This window comes from Lutjanus erythropterus, chromosome 12 (assembly GCF_056507025.1).
Source record: "Lutjanus erythropterus isolate fLutEry1 chromosome 12, fLutEry1.hap2, whole genome shotgun sequence".
Lineage (NCBI taxonomy): Eukaryota > Metazoa > Chordata > Actinopteri > Lutjaniformes > Lutjanidae > Lutjanus > Lutjanus erythropterus.
Window position 1 is genome coordinate 7,319,212 of NC_139328.1, and position 21,074 is coordinate 7,340,285.

General features: G+C 41.2%; 1 protein-coding gene across 3 annotated transcripts in view; it reads right to left on the reverse strand.

The window, feature by feature from the left end:
- LOC146317510 (ephrin type-A receptor 3-like) overlaps positions 1-21,074 on the reverse strand; it is a 123,921-nt gene that overhangs the window by 24,273 nt on the left and 78,574 nt on the right. For all 3 annotated transcript variants that reach the window (XM_084731943.1, XM_084731942.1, XM_084731941.1), the window contains 3 exons: positions 2,977-3,044; positions 1,198-1,323; positions 716-901 (listed from right to left, as the gene is read on the reverse strand). In XM_084731943.1, the coding sequence (XP_084588069.1) occupies positions 716-901; positions 1,198-1,323; positions 2,977-3,044 (380 nt within the window). The remainder of the gene's footprint in view (positions 1-715; positions 902-1,197; positions 1,324-2,976; positions 3,045-21,074) is intronic.

Consider the following 21,074-nt stretch of genomic DNA (forward strand, 5'->3'; position numbering starts at 1 on the left):
TCGAACCTTTGTATCGATCAGCCAAATCTGATCTGACCATTTTTAGTCAGGGCAGCTATGACTTCAGTGAGGCTGTAGGACTAAAAGTAAGAGCAAAAGATGTGCTTACAAATTTATTCTGCTTAAGGTTGACATGTTCTGGGTGACTGAGGAAGACAAACAGAGCTAAAGTACTAGAGAGACAGGAGAGGAGAGTGACCGAGGGAGATGGAGAGCAGGAAAAAAAGAGAGAGGAGTGGGGAGCGATTGAATGAGAAGATTAGATGGACACTGACTGAGAGAGAGAGCAGGAGAGTGAGATAGGGATATGAGACGAGAGACAGATACATGGACACCGGGAGACAGAGAGAGACGGGTCCCAGCGATAACAAATCAGCCATCTTGTTGAACCAGGCCTGTGTCTATGAACACACACACTCGCTCTAATTGCCTAACACAATCATGTGAAGTAAACAAGTGGCCGCTTGAGAGGCGGACAGTCGCCGCTCACATGCACACCGCCATGCGTCATCAATGTGTTACCATGGTAATGGAGCTTTTATCTGATCCAGGGTCAGCTCGTATTTACATCACCGGCAGCTCTGCTGTGTCTCACACACACACACACACACACACAGGTGTGTGACAGAGGAGTGTGTGGTAACACAAACAACCAAACATGTCATCCACCCACACATCCACACATGCTGGGTGAAATTTTTGTTCGACCACTCACATCTTGTGACGACTCCCTCCAGCCTGATGATGTTCGGATGGTCGAACTGTCCCATGATGGAGGCCTCAGACAGGAAGTCCCTCCTCTGTTTGTCAGAGTATCCCGCCTTCAGACTCTTGATGGCCACGTAGATCTCCCTCTTTCCCTGAACACGCAGCCGACCGCTGCACACCTCTCCAAACTCTCCTACACACACACAGAAAAAAGGTATAAGGGTGTGTACAACTAACGAACATCTCAGCTCTCTTATCTGTATTTTTATAATATATGTAATATTGGCTTTTGTTTAAACAAAATGATTTCATTTTGCAGGCACTACATTGCAAAAAAATAAGGAAAATGTTCCATGCAGGTATACAGTCCATGCCTCAAAGGACTCCACATAAATCAGCCACAGTTTCAGTAATTTGAATTTAGTCAAGTTAGATTTACTGTTTTCTGAGTTATTGATATAGTCCACTGCTGTTTTGCTGCCAACTTACCAGCTCCAATGACTCTCTCTATGCGAATATTGGAAGCATCGATCTCTTTGGCAAAGTCTCTGACAGCCTGGTTGGGGTCTTCGTAGGTGTGAGGATGGATGTAGGTCCTGCTGCCTGGAAGCTTGACTGGATTCATGGAAAGGTGGAGAAATGGGGAGAGATAAATAAAAAAGCTTAATGCTAAATGTACTGAAATATAGCCAGCTTTTGCAGGGTGTATGGTATCACATTTATTTTAAAAAGTTGGTATTAATAAGGTATTGATCGTCCTCAGGGAAATGGTCTCCTTCAGGAGCTGACCCTGATTCCTTCTCGAACATTTCAGCAGTGTGGATACGTGTTGAAATGAGAGTTTTTGAGCGTGGGTTTTCCGTTTGAGTGACATTATAAATTATTACATAATTGCACACATAACTACTTTGTTAGTGATGGTGTTAAAATGACTCATTTTAACAGGAACCCATAAGGAGCTTCACTCTGCCAGCAAACATTCGTGCAAGAAAGTGCGAAACAATGTGGTTTATTCAACTGAGAATGCAACAAAGTTAGATGCTTCTATACAGATGCTGCATGCTGCTATGTGGCTCTGTTTCAGCTTTTATGATTCATCTGAAGGTATGCAGACAAAGTGCGGCTGCTGTATCTGAATAAACAAACTTTTCAGGGTGTTGCCACTTTGTAATGGAGTGTTCAATAAAATATCCCTCCTTCTGTCTTTTGTTTATAGTCATCAGAGGTGTTGACTCGAGTCAGACTTGAGTCATGAATTTGTAAACTTTAGACTCTACTTATTAGAATCAAAAAAGACTTGCAACTCGACTTGGACTTTAAAGAGATAGTTCACCCAAAAATGAAAATTCAGTCATTATCCACTCACCCTCACAGTGATTAAAGATCGGGTTTAGTTTTGTGGTCTGCAAAACACTGAACACTAGATCCTGAACTTGGAGCCACGTTCACATACACACTGTCTGAACTGGGTGTGTGTGGTGTGACAGTGTGCAAACAGCATGTTGGATTATGCCAGACCAGCAGTATGGAGACATTTTATGTTTTTTTTTTCTGGTTGCATTTTCTGTTTGAAAATGGGTCGCCATTCACTTCCATTGTATGGGGGATTCTGTAACACTGTTTTCCTGTGGAATTCCAGCAGTGTTTTGTGGACTAACAAAATACACTCGACTCTCAATCGGCATGAGGGTGAGTAGATAATGACTGAATTTTCATTTTTGGGTGAACTATCCCTTTAACACCAGTGGAACATGACCTCACGTGAGCCTTATGCCTTGAAAATAAGCCCAAAGATTAAAAAGTGTATTTAAAGGTGTGTCACAAATCAATTCATTTCTCCTGCTATTCATTCCCAGCAAGTCAACACTTAAGTCCCTGGATCCACTTTGTTTGAACCAATCCAACAACATCCAATCAAGTTGCACAGAAAAACTATGCAGCGATCAATGAAAACAGAATTGCACTACATGGGTTAAAAATTGTAAACAGAGATGCAACAACTTACAAGACATTTGAAGTTTCACAGACAAAGGTAGGTTGAGGCTCTGTTGTTAAAATGGCACGACATTTGGTGAAGAGCACATTATGAATTCTTTCACGGCTTTAAACTCAAAGTTTATGACGTGGGATTTTGACTGTAACTTGTTGGCTTTGACTCGGGAATTGACTCTTGACTTGGGACGTGATCGCAAAGACTCGAGACTTACTTGCAGCCATAAATACCGTCAGTGGTGTTATTTGTATATATGTGCGTCTTTGTGTCTTTACCTCGGCCGTGTTGGAACTGCATCTTCTCCTCATCGGGATCCTGCTTGGCTTTGATGTATCCACAGTGCCTGAAAAAGAAAAGCACAGCTGGATTATGATCCCATATATAGACCATTATTCACAGCGCACACTGTTTTTCCACCACACGGATAATAATACGGCTTTATACCGTGTTTATGGAAGATAACATACCCCTGAGTGTGTATGTGCAACTGCTCACACGAGTTTGATGTATTAAATCTGTGATACTTCCAGGAAAATCCAGATGCTACACTGTGCACAGCCAACAGCTGCGTGTATGAACAACCAGATATTTCCTTTTGTCTCTGCACACCCACTCTGCTGTATGAGACGAGCCTGGAGGGAAAAAATATTCCTATTCCTCTTTTTCTCTGCTTCTTACCTGTCAATTCCCACTTTCCTCTAAGCTGTTGTGCCTGAGGTTGAGTGAATGTGTGTGTGTGTGTGTGTGTGTGTGTGTGTGTGTGTGTGTGTGTGTGTGTGTTTCACAGATGTCCCCCTATAGACGCAGATCTATGCATAAAGCACTCCTCTCTTTATGGACCCCTCTGGCCGTTAACACACACATCCCTGCCCTTTCTTCTCCTGACCCCCCTGTGCACACATGAACACGCCCTGCGGTGTGGTCCAGTCCAGCGATCAAAGCAGAGTATTGACAAATTGATCAACTCGATCCTGCTGTCCAGCTGTGAGGAAGTGTTAAACTTATTCTGTTTTACAGACCTCACAGGGGGATCCTGCTTGTGTGTGTTTTTGCGGGATTGTTGGAGGTGTCATGTGTTTGCATCAGCTATTTTCTTTACGCTTTGTTCACTGTTAAAAAAAAAAAAGTGTGTAAACTCTTTCACTAGATTCTTTTGTTGATGTTTAAATTGATAATTAAATTTGTTGATAATTACTTCTTTAGATAGACTTCGGGTCTGAATCTGCATCTGATTTTACTTTTCTTCTTCTGATAAATTTGAATCTTTGAGTTTTAGTATTTCAAAAATAGTTTTCAGTGAGCTGTGAACCTGATTTGTCATTATTTGTACTTGCAAATTAAATGGTTGCAACTGAAATATTAAAATATTGTCTTTCACTTTAATGAGTTTACATGACAGCTTTTAAAGTATAAATTGTTTTGGGTTTCTAAAACTCAAGATCCAGGTTTATTTTTTGTTTATTTTATACATTATTCATTGGTAAAACTTTTTCAAAACATTTTAAAGTTGGGCTCAAAACTCAAATTTAGAATTTTTAGAATTTTATTTCTGTCTGCAAATAGAAATTAGTTGATTATTTATTCTTTCAGAATAAATGGTAGATAGTTAAATAATGCTTGAAGTCAAATCATCATAATAAAGTAATATAATATAACTTCTGCAGTCCGGAAAAGGTGGCGACAACGCCTACATCGTATTTAACCAGGTAAGATCAAACAACAAAACACACAATCAACAACAGACAGTCAACATAACAACAGGGACAACACAATACAACACAGGAAAAAAGTAACTTTTTCATTTTTACAGTGTTTCAGCCTCCAACAGTGTTTAACAGTCCTAATCACCCATAACACTGTCTCTGAGATTTACTCCTCTTTTAAATCCAGCACAAACATTTTAGGATAAAAAACAAAATGTAAAAGCATTTTCATCTAACGAGATACTAAACACGACATAAATACCGCACGGCCTCCCCTCTTCTCCGCTCCCCCACCCCTCTTTTCCCGTCCTCCTCGTGCGTCGAACAGGTAAAGCAGCAGCCAGTCAGTATGTCTGTCCATCATGAAGATGAATTGATTTGGGCTTAGAGCCAAGAGTAACTGGGAATCAGCAGCCCAGACAGATTTAAAGTAGCAGAGTGGAGGAAGAAAGGCAGACTGAAAGCAAAAGATTTAATAAAGACAAAGAGGAGGAGGGGGGGAGAATTTAGACAAAAAAAATAATAATAATGATAATAATAAAAGAGAGGAAAACAGAGACGGAGTGAAGCGTTTTTGATTGAGAATGAGGGAGAAAGGTGGGGTCTCACTAGGCTCAGTAAATCTCAGTCATTTGGTGTTTAATCCTTGTGTTGATTTTACACAGCTGAACGCATGGTATAACCCAGACATCAATAGGCCGTCTTGGGAATATATAACAGACACACATAAGGGTAGAGACTGGTTGCTGGTATTTGGGGATAAAGGAGGGGGGGGGGGGATAATGTTCTTATAAGAGGGGGGAGTTGGGCCCCACCTGGTTATCAGCTGGGCTCAAGCCAGTCAAACACCAAGGGACAATCATTACCCCCTTGACACACACACACACACACACTCACACAACGCTTTGGGGCATGTGTTTAGAACATATGGGGAATGGGGGACATGGGTCACACCTCTGCTTCAACTGTGATAATCCCGTGGGGACACACACACACACACACACACTCGCATGTTCTGCAAAACACCAAAACCCACGATAGAAACACTTCTCCATCACTGCTGGATGTGTATCTGTGTTAGTGTGTGTGTGTCTCCACGGGTGCATGGCTGCGTGTGTGTGTCTGATGGGAAATGAACACATTTCCATAGTAATTACAGAGCGACTCATTTCTCCTCTTCAGTTAGAAGTGTCATGAATCATTAGCGCTGCAGTCTTAAACATGGCACCAAACCTGACATGGCTGTGGCTTTTGTTTTCCCCCGACAGCTGTGTCTGTGTCTGTGTGTGTGTGTGTGTGTGTGTGTGTGTGTGTGTGTGTGTGTGTGTGTGTGTTTCAGATAGATATTTTATTTAATACCTTCCACTAAATGCAGCTGACCTGTAATTCATCTATTAGAGACTCTGGAACTGGACTCAGGAGGACAATGTGGAAGCCATTTTCCCCGACGCCATGGGTATCTTTTTTTTTTTTTTTTTTAAATACTTTAATATTTTATTGTGTTTACACATTTAAATGTGGCAGCATGTGGCAGTAGTACAAAAACAACAGAACAGAACAAATAGTTGTCGCTGGGTAATCACACATTTATTTGAATTATTCCCATTTGCAGTTATTCCATGTTTCAACAATTAAGCTGCTTGTTGAGTATTTTGTTCCATGTACATCAGAGGTGCCTGAAGTGGGGCCTGCGTTAGCCCACCATAAGGTTTGATTTGGCCCACCAGATGTTTCCAGCAAAAAAAGTGTACATTAATTAAGAAAATTTTAATATAAAACACTGTTAATGCTGTTTTTTGCAAGGTAAAAATGCTCTTTGAATAAATAGGATCCCTAATTCCCAGCAGGCGGAGTGAGACTGTGTGCAAAAAATCAGTCAGTTTTGGCCGATGGACGACTTTACCCACTTTCTGTCAAAAGTATTTTGACTCACCAAAGTCTTATCACAACCTTTTGCTGGTTATAGTAATGTTTTAATAATGTATTTGTCTATTCCTTCTTTAATCTCTTCAAAGGTACCAAGATACATTACAGAACACATGTTGGGAATCAACCCTGTTTACTAAAAAAAAAATCATTAACAACTCATCTGCATTAGCAAACAAAGCAGTCCAGATTGTTTTCATTTGCAATAAAAGGAAATGTTTACATTGAATGTTCCTACTCAGATGCACTCTCACTGAAATATTCACTCCTGCCATCTGAAACATGATTTACATTTCAATGGTTTTGTTTAGAAGCTCAAAACTATTGATTCAGGTTAGAAACAGCTTGCAGTCTTATTTAAATATCAAAAAGTCAGCCCTGACTTGCTGTTGACATTTAACCAGAGCAGGATCTCTTTCTTTAAACCTTGAACAAATGTTTTCATTGTATAACGTGACGTCCCTCCCTCCGCCTGCTGTCGGTGTGTGATGTGGTTTTGGCGTCGCTGTTCAGGAGCCGATAAGCAGGAATGGACAACAAGAAATCGTGTACACTCGAATATCTTTGGGGCTCGGTCCATTTCAGTGGCTTGACAACTAACATTACATAATCTGGGCCGAACGTCGGTGCCAACTGGGGTTCTGGTCCAGATTTCTCCTTTGATTCTCAGGAGGGGTGAATCAGAGGAAAGTCAGAGTGTGGCGCCAGCTTAGATCAAGAACTGCAGAGAAAGCGGGTGGAAATATCGCTTTTCTATCTTTTTACTCGAGTTGATCTCAACTGAAGTAAAACGTTACTTTCACTTCACCTGCTTCAGTGTCTTCACCGCGACCTCTCTGTCAGGTGTGGCAGCTCGAGGTCTCTGCCTGTTAACAGCGGCCTCACTGCTTACTCTTGATGGGAAACGTTGGGTTTATTAAAAAAGTATGATCTTGACCTGCACTGTATGAAAAGTGCCCTGATAAGTTATGATTTGGCACAATACAAATAAAATTGATTTTAACTGAATATTTTTTTCTTTTCATTCGTTTCTTTTCTCTCTGTCATCATACTTTATTTCATATCCTCATGTAACCTAACATTTAATCTTTCAACTGTGCAGAAAAACCAGGTTTAAACAGACATACAAAAAAATACAAATTAAAACCAGCACTGCATTCAAAAGTTGATTTAAAATTCAGATGTCAACATTATGAATTAATCTTTGAAGCCTCAAACTAAAAGTTTGAGAACCTAAACTTCTCTCTAATATCAAAGTTTTGTGCCAGGAAGCTTTAATCTTTTTAAAAAACACTTTCAGTGCTGAGATATCTTATTATTTCACCGCAGCAGTTTGTATTTATTTCAAGTGGAACAAGATATCTCCTTATCTATATTTTCGCTATGGATCAAGTCGATCACTACATCAATTCATTAAGAAAACTGACATTTTAATTCCTTTTAATGCAATTTCTTTTGATCTGGCTGGATTATTCTTCAAATTGATCGCAAGGCGAGGGAGAAACGGAGCGATTGGAATATTGGGTGAGCAACATTGACTTAACAGGAGAGAGAGCGCGGTGGACTTAACTGTCTCTGCTGTGAAGGTGGTCTGAAGACAATCTAGTCAGACAGAAGTATTCAGCTCTGTCTGCCGTATTGTCTACATTTTCTTGAAGTTCTAGTTTCGATGGGAAATACATTTGCAGGTATAAATGAGACAATGATATGGTTTCTTCTGTACACTGGTCATCAATTTCTGCTGTGCAACCGCCATAGTGTGATGTGCGTGCGCGAGGCTAACTATCTGGGGCGACGAATAATGGCCCACTTTTTTCTTGTCTTAAGGGTGAATTAAAATGTTGATTTTAATAATTAAAAATAAAAGTTAAGAAAATATATGTTGTCCTAGTCATTTAACGGGGACAGCCTGTTAGGCTCACCCATAATGCCGTGTCTGCTTTGCAGGAAAGTCATGCTTTCTGGATTTGGAAAAAACATTGTTAGCATTTATAATCTAGACACCTACATGCAAGTATTACATACCATATGTCATATACATGAGCATATTTTGTAGATGATATGGTTGTGGAAATGGGTTTACTTTTGTGCAACTGCAGAAAATGTGGTTTTAGTCACACAGCCTTGTTTAGTAGCTAGTTGTCTGCTATTGATTCAGATGCCACACTATGAGCATTCGTAGCCTCTTGAGCTGGAACAGGCTTCATAATGAGATACAGTAGTCGTCCTGCATTGCCACGAGCTGCTTCTGTATGCTGCTGTACTGCAGTGTGAAGTTAGCACTATCTGTCACTGTGGGAGGAATCATTGTTCCATTTAGCTGCCGTCCAATTGCACCATACTCTGCCGCTGCATACAGGAACTACACACCTCGCACACACAGACACACATGCAGCTGTATATTCAGATTTAAAGTACACACACCTGCACCAATCACGCGAAAACACACACTTTAATGGAGTGCGATATCACTATCACACCCGGGCTCTCACCTTTCTCTCTGCCTCTCTCTGTTCCACTTCAGTGAGGACAACAGGCTATCCCTGTCCTCCAAAGCCACACACTCCACATTTGCATATCAATTTACTTTTTAATATAATACTCTGTCACTCGAGACCCATTTGTCATTCTGCTAGCAAGCTCCCACCTTCATGGAACTCCATCCATATATTATCGCCACCGAGGCCCCTCCCCCCATTTTCCTCTCTCTTCCTCTCACTTGCTGCCCTTTATCTCTCTGGGGTGTTATACTCTTTCTTAATTCTTCCTTTAAGTGAAAACATTCCCCTGTTCAATAACCCATATATCCCGTTTTCTTCATGTTTCCATCCATTTATCTTCTCCCAACAGGCCCCGTCCTCCTCTGCCGTTCTCGTTCTCTTTGTGCTGTTTTTTTTTTTTTTTGATAGAAAGAGTGGACACTATGGCTCGAAAGAGAAAAAAAAAGAGAAAGAGAGGTGGAGAGGGAGATGGAAAAAGAGAGTGCTGACAGGCAAGAACGCACAATGGGGGTCCAAGCCTGCATACCAACTAACAAGCAATCAGATGGAGGGGAAGAGCGAGGGGAGAAGGCGAGGCAGCCGTAGGAGAAGAAACTTGAAGGTTAACATTAGGGAAGTGGGCAGAAAGAGGGGTGGGGCCGTGTTGTGTGCTGCAACAATAGGAGCTGAAGATAAAGAGAAGAAAGAAATAAGACGTGATGAGAAGAAAGAGCGCTTAAGTGAGTAAGAAGGGAAGCAACAAGAAAGAGATGTAAGAGCTTAACAATAGGCTAAATGTGCAGGAGACAAGAAAAGAAGAGCGATGGAGATGTCGAGCGCTGGCTGTGTGGACGGAGGATTTAGAAGGATGGTGCAACAACAACAACAGATTCCAGCACATGTTGCTCCCCCATGAAGAAGAGAAAGGCAGAGAGAGTTGATGGACAGATTAGGAGCAGATGATAAAGAAAAGAGTGTCAGTCATCTGTAGAAATGGGAATCAAAACCACTCAGAACAGTTGAGAACCGTTTCCAAAATGTCTGATCCATTGGAATCATGTGTCTGATACGTTGAGCTTATGACTCCCTTTTATTGATGCCAGCTGACTGTTTCACATTGCAAAACATTGGCATCCAACTCATGTCTACACTGCTGGAAGTTGCAACTTGGAGTGATGGCGGAAAGCCTTTTTTCTACTCTGTTCCTACACTGTGTCCAGACACAGAGACAATGAAACAGGGCCTACTTTCTTCCACACAGAAAACTGACCAGGAATCAATAAAGGAATCGAATTGGACTGTTAAGCAAACTCGATAACAACACTGGTATCAATAAAATCTTATCAATTCCCATCCTTAGTCAACAGTGTGGCAGCAGGACGTGTCCTCAGAAGGACTGGGACAGAAAAAGATTTGTCCAAACCACCACATGATCTGTAAACTGGAGAAGATGAAGCCAGGAAATTATAAACCGGATGTGAGAAAGGAGTTCAAACACGCCTTAAATAAACCAAAAACTTTAATTTCTTATTCTTTTATTGCTTTTACCCACTTAGACACTTCAAGAAAGCTGGGGCCTCTTTTATAAAAAAATGTTCTTAAATTGTATTAAACTTAAAATTAGTCTTAAGATCAGTTTCAACCGTGTGTTTAAGTTAGATCATAAAAGATAATGCTCATAAAAAAAACTTGCAGTTTCTAAGAGGCCCGTTTGTATCTTCTGAACCTGTGATCTATAAATTTCAGATTAATAAGCGATTCCCTCTGATCCAAAAGAGAAATGCAAACTTTTTGGAAGATGAGATCATGGTGATGTTAGAGGAGACTGAAGCCAGGCAACACGTATTATTCTGCAGTAAGTGGTGGGTTGACAAACAAATCCAAACACATGGTTTGTGAGTGTGTTGCACTTAATTCTTCATGCCTTTAATTAATCATCCTAGAACATTGTTCATAAAGCTAATGTGAAGTTCACCACAGGCTTGGGCACATATGTGTCCCAAACGGCAATAATCACGCCAAGTAAAGTCCTGACTTTGCTTGGAGATGAGATCAAGTCAAAGTACGGTTTGTTAAATAATGACTTAAACGCGGTTTTCTGCCTAAGTCACACTGATTCGAAGTCTTATAAATGAGGCCCCTGGATTCCCTCCCAGCATGCAGATCCACCTCGAGTAGGTCCTCAGTCCATCACAAGGCGAACACAAGACAGATAAGCAAACTCAAATTCACTCAAAGAGACAGTTTGGAGTATTCAGTCCGCTTCAGACTGCGAACAAACCGGAGCACACAGAGGTCAACTCACATGACCACGGGGTGAAAACATGATGCGGTGCAAACATTGATATCTTGCCTCAGGCCATCAGGAGGGAGAATTCTCTAAATCCTCGGCTCAGTGTTGCACAATGTTCTCTCTGAACCCTTTGCACTCTCCTGCACATTTTCGTATAACAACACAGTGTGTACAACATGTTATTTTAGACTTTGCTGTACAACTGTGACATTTTACTTTTTTAGATGCAGGGAAAAATGAGCAGCCCATCTACAGCTGGCCAGTAAGCACTGAACATTTTAATCTTACATATATCTTTCAAATTTCTTTCTCTAATTCTTATTTTACTCTTATACACTTTTTTTTTTTTACAATTGTGAACAAGCATTTACCTACACTTTACATTATATTTCTATAGTTTTTCTTAAGTCCTATCACAACAACACACCTATATCACACAATTAGTCAAATAATCTTTTGCTCCAAACCACATTTTGTTTATTAAATACCAATTCTACATTTCAAGTTTTCAAATTCACCTTTCTCTACATACACAACTCTGTAACACCACAAACCTGACTTCGTCTTTTAAAACACTAACATGCGTACACTTGTATTTTATCCAAGAGGAACAAATGTCAATTACTTTGCAAGTTTCAGTTCTACCTGCATGCAATCGACAATATGAAACTGGTGTTGTGTGCATTGAGTCATCTTTACTTACAGTAGAAAAAACAGTGGCAGAATTACTGCTGTAAAGTTTTCATTAACAGAACAGAAAAGGTGTTAATTGCCTGCAAATTCCCTGAAAACCACATGAATCGTGTGCATGGCACGGTCCACAACAGACAGATGTTGTGCTGATTGTGTTTAAAGTTTTGAAAATGTGACAACAGATTTGACAAAAAGGATGTTAGCAATTATAACAAACTATATCGCACACAAGGCTTTTAAATAAAACCTTTAAATCTTGAGACTGAAAGGCAGTTTTCTACTGGCAAGTCAAAATGCAGGTGGTCTGTGTCCTGTATAATCTTCTTAAAGGTTTACAGAGTGTGCAACAAAGCAGGCCGCCTCCTCTCTCCTGATATTGTCACTATTATGCCAAGTCTTCATTTATTGGTCTATTAGCCTCGAGCGCTGTTGCTGCTTCCATTTCCCCCTCAGTCTAACTCCAGGCTATAAAGAGCCAGAGACAACATCTACTGCAGTGAGCTGCACTGATTTGTTCTTCCTCTGATAATTAAAGGCGGTGCTCGGTGATTCTGCTGTCCTTTTAGTTTGCTGGGGCTGCTAAAGCTTGACGGCACAGTGAGGAATTAAGAGAATGAGCCGCTGTCAGATACAGACGGGGTCATCGCATCACTCAGATGATACTGTAGTGTCTGGTAAAATGCGTCTAAAGCCTTTGACAGGCCGCAGTTCACAAGTGTCTGCTGAGCCACTGGAGTCCCCGTCTGAATCAGAGACAAAAGAAGAAAAGAAGGAAAATGCATGGAAGTGGGAAGGTGGTAGACAGAAAGTGTGGATGAGTAAAGCAAGAAAAAGCAAGAACAAGGTGACAGACGAGAGGAGGGATCCAGAGAGGAGATCAAACGAGGGGAAACTGGCAGGACAGGATAAAAAAAAAGTGTGATTATGCACTACAGGCAGAGAAAGAGAACAGAAGAGAGTGAAAAGGGTAAATATTGATGGCAGAATAACCTTGAAACAAAGACAAAAGAGATGGACCAAACACTAACAAAGTTGTGTGTGGACGATGATGCGTCAGCGACAGAAGGAGAGACGAGAGATAAGAGACTGTTTGACTTCATGTGAGTGAATAACCTTGGGCTAATGTTAACCTGAGACGTGAACAGAGCTAATAAAGCCTCTGCTGTTCTGAGCCGCGCGGTATCACCCAGTTTGTTTTATACGACTGTGGTCACCTTTTATAGGATTACAGGCCCGACTGTGAGCTGGAAGACGTGAGTACACTCTTCAAAATAAAGGTTCTAATGAGGCTTGACCCCATGGGAGAACATTTCTTGTTCCTGGTAGAGCCTTTTAGAAAGGTTCCGCCTTGAGCCCTGTGAGGGGTTTCCACCCAGAACCCTCTCTAGGCTCTTTTTGATCAAAGTACCTCTGGTTCCCATAGTGATACCTAGTGAGCAAGTCTGCGTTTTCACCAGTTTTGAGTAGAACCAGTGTGATCAATGCACAACAACCTGTAGAACTGGTTCCCAAGTAGTTCAAAATTAAGGGCTCGGCTTCAAATACGCGCCGAGTCTACTTTTGACAGACACCACGTCAGTTAGCACAGAGCAGATCGAACAGGCAGGAAGTCAGACACAGAAGAGGCAGCAAGAATCCGGTTCATTTTCCAAAATAAAAGACCCTGTGCAGACTCAGGATCATAGACAGACAAAAAAGAAACGATTTAACCACGAAGCCTGCTTATTCACTGTAGAGGCTCAAAGAGCAATCAACAAAATCTGAGCAAGTAAACATAATAAAGAATACATAATCAGACGGGCAAAACACTGCTGGTGGGGCTTGCAGCCAAGGAGAGGTAGAACCCCAGTCCTTTAAGAAGAACCATTTTGGAGCCTTTATTTCTAAGAGTGTAGAAACAGATACACTCCGGAGACAAGGAAGAGTCAGAGAGGATCATTCATACAGAAACATGCTGTCGCATTCCTGTCCTCTCCTTTACGCTCTTTTCCCTTCATTTCCTTTCCTTTTCTTTCGCTGACACCCCGTCTCTTTCCTCTCCTCTCCTCTTTCATTTCCTGTCTCTCCACATTATTTTCCCACTGCTAATCAGAATGACTAGAAAAATGAAATCAGTAAATCATTAGTCACCCCTCTGGCATGACACAATGAAATGACACATCTATCCTCCATTCTCCACCACCCCCAGCTCTACCCCCACCTCACACACACACACACACACACGTAAACACACACACACCCTGCTGTGGATATCTGCTCTCATCATTACTCATGATAATGGTGATTCCATTTAATATCAAGCTATTAAATAAAAAATAATTACTGGGAATGAAATCAATGGATTAAATTCACTCTCATTATTTCACAGCAAAATTAAGCCTCGTTCAGCGAGCTGAAAAACAAAACGCGTACACTGCCCGGGTGCTAATAAACTATGAATATAATAGAAGCTGATTGTGGATAATTAATTAAGAGTCAAAACGGCATGACAAAATAACAAACTCTGACAAAAAGTCTGAGTGATGTAGTGAGTGAGTAAGATTTCTTCCTCTGGCCGCCTCACCCTCTCCGTCTTGGAGTCTGGCACCGACTCAGCACTCTCTGACCACAGTGTAAAAAGATTTACTCGGCTCGGGCTAATTATTAGGAAGGGGAAATGATTAGCTGAAGAGTTATGACTAATAAATCTGTCCATGTTTCATTAACACCCTGTTTGGAAACATTTCATTTAGCTCCCGCTCATTAAAGAGAGTGGTAATGAAAGGAAAGGAAAGGAAAGGAAAGGAAAGGAAAGGAAAGGAAAGGAAAGGAAAGCGAGAGGCAGGGTACACCCTGGACAAGTTGCCAGTTCATCGCAGGGCTGAAAAAAATAAAATAAAATAAAATAAAGAGGCAAGAAGCTTAAATAGAGCCAGACAGATATATCAGTCAGCTGATATTACTGGCTGATATTAGCCTATCACAGCTAGAGCTCGATTGATACTGGCCGATCAGCCAATATTGCACTGTGACACTTATGACAAAGATATGTAAATTTAACAATAAACTTTATTGTCCAAAATGACATCAAGGCACTGAAACCTTTATTGGGCAGGTCTGCTTTGAAAAAAAAAAATTCAATCTCAAGGGACTTCGTGGTTAAATTTGGGTTAAATAAAATAAAAATGTTGAATATCCCGCCTCCATCGTCAGAAGTGTTTGATCAGCACTGTAACATCGGCCGATATATCAGTATCAGAATTTTTTTTTACTCCCAGACATCCAGTATTGGTGGGGCTCTAAATAGAAAGACAGAAAACTGACATATGAAAACAACACTTGGAGAAAATGTGCACAAGATTGGTGCTGGTGTGTTTGCAGGAATATGCAAAGTATTGTCAGAGAAAAGTGCAAAATTTCAAATTAAGTACAGAAATATTTGCTGTGAGGTGTACGTTAATGTAATCCAATGATACAGTGGAGAGGAGAGGAAAGGAAAGATGTGAGGTAAAAGCAGGGAGGTCTGCAGTAATTGGTGTAATGTAGCAGAATTTTTAACAACCTGATGAAAAGGTCGAATGAGAGAGGATGGAGAGAGAGCGAGCAGAGGGGCATGTCATCTGTATCATTAAGTGAAGTGTATCTTTATATTTGCTAACAGATCAGTGTGAAACTAATTCCCCTAATGATGTTACTACACCGGCACAACTTGATTAGGTCATGATCGTAACACGTGCACCTGTGTGTGTGTGTGTGTGTGTGTGTGTGTGTGTGTGTATCCAACAAATCCATTCAAATGCTCTATAAACTTTAAAACCCGCAACAGAAACCAGTTTTGAATTTGTCTGATGTTTATAGGACATTTGATCAATCCCACTGCAACATCTGCTCATTTGCATAACGCCTGTGTGAAATAGTTTTGCACCTGCGGCAACTAGCTGCTATTATTGCACTGTTTGCAAGCTACTTTCTAGGCATTCTGCAGACAAAGCTGCATTCAGCTACACCCTACAGCTTAGCTGCATTAATTGAAAGACCCAGCATCCAAGCAACACATACAAATCTGTCTAATGACATTGCACACATATTATCATCATGGCATCAAGGCGCACACACACACACACACACCTCACTGTACTGTTTTGTTTCAGATCGGTATACACAGAATCTCCTGGCTGCCAAATCATTATTAGTGCTATTATCAAACAAACAGACCAACACCACCCACAGGGAAGGGAATGCATTGGCTGATTTCTGCCTCCAAATTCCCTGAGTACCATTTGGCGAACATGGATCTATTATTTTGCCTTTTGTTCTTGTTTTTTTTCCCTATTTCCTGTTGTTGTGGTTCAAAAAAGCCACTTCTTAAAATAATTCTTTCCCACATCTGAGCTAAAAAAAAAAAAAAAACTCAATTTTTAGCCTTTGGTGTTTTTTTAATTTCAATTTCTCACATCTCTTTTGAAATCCAAACAAGTCAGCGCACACAGACACAAACACTTCGGAGCTGCTTTACACTCAATTAGTGTTCTTTAGTTTCTCGCAAGCCGCTTTCTCTCACTACCTTCTTAACTTCGCTCTCTGCTCTCTCCACAGCGTGTTTTCATCAGCGCATGCTTTCCTCCCCCTCCCATTTTTTTTCCCCAGTCCTTCCTCTCCTCTTTTGTGTCATTAAGTTTTTAAGAATAACCCTGGGCTGCACAACAGATGCTGCGGAGGTAAAAAGAGCTTACGCGCGCATCAACAGGACGTGCTATTGTGTTAAAAAGGTAGAGCTGTTACCGCTCTGTATTAGCGAGACTAAGAAGTCTTTCAGGTAGAATCAGCCGCGTTATAATGACATCTCACTCTCCTCATGTGCCTTTTTTCTCTCGGCCTCTCGCTCTTTGTTATTCAAAAGTCTCATCAGAAAAGGTTGTTTTTCTCCAAAAGAGAGAGGCCTCGGGAAACTTTTGTCTTCTTTTTCTTGCGGAGGAAAACAGAACCACAATGCAAGATGCCAATCAATAGATTTGTTTGATACCTCTGTGCAGAAACTAAGAAAGTCTTGCTTTAGTACATCTTATTTTTCACTAAGTATCCAATTAATCGCTTAATATTATTTTAAGATTTTCAGACACATCCTTGAACAGATTGCAGCCCTTGACTCCCTGCTGAATATCTCCAACTCTGACAACAGATGTACTCCATAAAGGCAGACTTTGAGACACATAGCAGATGAGACGGCTTTAAAAAAAAACAAAAAAACAAAAAACAGGCACCACATAGATGGAACAACCTCACGCTGACTTCTCACCAAAACTCCCACATTAAAAACATGAACATAGGAAAGCACACGGGAATCTGGCACATAACCAAAGCCTGCAGCTATTCAGAAGAGAAGACGGTTGTAAGGCTGGAAAATCATTAGACTGCAGACAAAACACAGGAACACACACACACACACATACGCAGAGATGCTGGGAGGCAGAGGCTGTAACGTGTTTAACAAGGAGTGAGAGAAAGTGAGGACCGAAGGGGAGAGCGCTTTTTGAGTGAAAGGCCATCTGCTGAATCCATGGCTATGCCAGTCGCTCACCAGCTTCCCATCGCTCGCACCTGCCAGCCTGCCAAAGCACCCTCAGGAGGACAAAGGCACCGACTTCACACGCAGAAACACACACTCGCACGCATATACTCGCAGAGCAATAATGGCACGCACGCAGCAATAACTGGTGCGATTTGTCAGCGCCGTGCTGCGTCTGAGGAGCTTTCGACGTTTTTTCATGTTTTCCCTCCTGCGGTAACAATAGCATAACAGCGCTTTATTAAACGAGAACAGGACAGAACAGAATGGCCTGCAAATCAGCCCGTTTATGAGGCATAGCTGCTCAGTACCCTGCCAGCAAAGGCTGCAGGGAGTGTGTATGTGCCTGTGTGGGTATGTGTGTGAGTGAGGAATGCAGAGGAACTGTCCCATTGAAACATGCAGAGGAACTGTCCCATTGAAACATAATAACCATCGTTAATAAATGGTTAATTGATACTTAATTAAACTTTAGTTGACAGATATTTTGCTGCTAACATTCAATTAATGCTTACATATGCTTTATAATACGGCTGGGGCAATTCGTCAACGTCATTGATTACGAAAATACGTCGATTTCCATATTGTGCATCAACGCGTCATCATGAACCGCTACGCCCGGTCAGAGCATGGATACACCCGGAGAACAAGCTGCAGGGAGTGAGCCTCATCGCCATCATCTAAAGTGTGGGAGCGCTGGAAGTGAAGCAGCAGCATCGCCATGTTTTCTTTGTGTCAGCACCCGAGCACTATACATGAGGATCATCAACACGTGGAACGTGTTTCTGTTAATAGAAGTCACTTTAATTAGACTTTCTAGAAGTTAAAAGTGATGTGTGCAACGCTGCTGTTAACTTTACGCCACGCGTCATCTGATGGTGTTATTAGGCCGCACTGTACTTTCTGGTCACTTTATCAGCCACATATGAGTGAGAAATGGCAAAAAATGAGGTGACAGACTGTCTGTGATTCAAGTCAATCGTCAGAAAAACAACGAGAAGTATTTTCTTTGGCTCACAATGGTGCAAAAATACACTGCCAGTGGTCATCTTACCTGCATATGACTCCAGAGATGAAGTAACTCCATGTCATAACCAGTTTAACTCTGAAGTCAAAATACCGATTTTTCAGTACAGTGAAGGGTTGACAGTGATTAGTTATTTAATTAATATGCATCAGAGCTCCTTTTGATTTGAGGTCCAGCATTTTTTGATCAGGCATCTGACATGGAGTCTATTAAATAGGATGGAAATTAGAATAACTTAAAAATATGCCACTGTTATCATTATTCTAATGTGCTTTATGTGTCTATTTGTCAGGATTATGATTAAATAATATATTGAAATATTAATGAGACAAGTTTAGGTAAATTAATTGCTGTACAAACGAATAATCTAAAAAAAAGTTCAATATATTAATCGATACGTTAATCGTCAACAATTTTTTAAGCAATTATTGTATTTTATAAACATCAGTTGCAACTTTATAATGGCCATCCAAATAGTGTTATATTAAAATCCTTGTAAAGGAATTTTTCTTTTAAACACATTATACATGTTCCAACAGTGAATTAACTATTCACTGCAGTTTTAATGATTGTTATTATAGTGTTACCCCTCACTTCATTATAATCTGTCTTTGTTCATGGAGGGTTAAACCTCTGTGCTTGCTGCAGGCGTGCTAACATTAGCTAATGTTAGCCATTGCCTGCTGTGCTGCTTGGCTTTCAGACTATCAAACACGTTCACTCCTCAGCTTTTAGAGTTCGTGTTTGACCAGGCGTTTCCTCAGGTTAGATGTGTTGCTGGCAGTTCTTGAAAAGTGTCACCACATGTAGGACCACCACTTTCTCGGCGTCTCCCCCAGATGCACGCTCAGGTGCTGGAAATTTGGCACAGACTGATAGTAGTTCCAGTGTTATTTGGTTGGTAACTTTAAAAGCACCGAGTTTGGTAGGGCATAGTTTTATAGTTCAGTGATTAAAAAGAAAACTTCTAGCAGGGTGTTCAAAAAGTGGTCGGGATTGTGGATTCAATAGGTGAACTTGGTGTAAAACAAGAACAAAAGCCTCTCCAGCACTCCTCTCCAGTCTAGTGATTATTGTGGAAATGATTTAAACAGCTGGCATTTAGGGAGAAAAAAGGGCCTTACAAACGTCTGGTGGGAAATCATTTCAACCCTGGCTGACTCTCAGTGTCAATTTCAATTCCAATTTAATCTTTGTCCACACTGAACAGGTCTCAGCAAATACATCAGGTTCTCGATACATTACGGAGGAGGTTTCATCCAAATGTAAATTTCAAGAGCGGAACAGGAAATGAAAGCCGGAGAGCCAAAGACAAGGAAAATGAAGAGAAAAGCAGGAGCAGAGTGAGTGAAAAGACAGCAGAGAAATGGACTGATTGACGGATAAGATGGAAGATTTAATAGATGACAATGAGGGAGGTATGGACACCGAGAGAGAGAAGAGAGACAAATCCTCATTTTTTAAAATTCTCCCAGTTCTTCCAAAACCTGAAGTATGACACTCCTATTGCACCTAACAGTGCAATCGCCCACCCATCATGTCTCCTACCCTTCCTCCTACTCCTCCTCCTCCTCTCTCAAACACCCTTGTAATCTACCTTTTCATCTCCCGCTCCTTGCACCTCTCCGTTCTCTCCCGTTGTGCCGGCGGCTCTCCTCCTCCCTCCATCAATCTCCTCTTCTCTCCGTCTCTCTGAAGCATCCTCCTCCTCCTCTTCCTCTTTCTCTCTATCTTTCACACCATCTCAAAATGTAGCTCTCTAGTGGCGCAAACATATTTCAGATGTACTTCCTCGCCCCCTCCTCGCTGCAGTCTGTCATTCCCGCTGCCGATCTGCTGTAATACCTTCTCATTTCATCCTCCACTTGTGTCTCTCCTTTACCTCGCTTCTGTCCATCTTTCTCCCCCCTCCAGCTCTCACTCTTGTCTCTCTAGTGATGCGGCTTTGATCCTCGCCTCATTCCCCAGTTACAAACACACTCCACCTATGCAAGCATGCACACATTTTGACAGATGTACAGATGTTGTTTAATAGAAAGCATGAATCAACCCTTCTTCCTCCCCAGCGTCTCCACCTCTAAATGAAAGAAAGACAGATAGAGACAGAAAGAGAGGAACAGAGAGGCTTGAAATTGATGGCAGTGCATCGACCCTCCTGTAAAACCTAGTTAACACCTCCCCAGCCTGTGAAACCTGATTAGTCGAGTGTGTGTTTGTGTCGTCGTGTGTGTTCACAGCACACTTTGTTTAACAGGTTGTTTTGCTTTCACTCTTAGACATAAGAGTTCCAAAATTGTTCCTCTTGAGGGGCTGGGGTTTCATCTAGAACCGTTTGCATTTGAGGAACTCTTTTTAGGAGAAAGTGTTCGTCAAAGGTTCTTTGAAAGACTAAAGGTTCCATTAAGAACCCTTTTTGGAAATCAGAGTTCCTCCAGGATTGTTGAAGACGTGCGTGAAAAGATTCTCACCCCCAAATATTCAAATGTTTCTCTAAATGGTGTTTTTAAATGTAGATGTATCTGGGACTACCTCAGTCGCTTCATTTACTTGTGTTCTTGTGTTTTTGCTTCATCTGATGCATAGAATTCAGCTCTTTGTAGAACCCTCAGAAGACAAGAGGGGTGAAACCCTTATAAAAAAGGGTATTTCTAGATCCTGTTGGTGGGTTCTAGATGAAAACCTTGGAATATGAAACTGTTCTCTTGG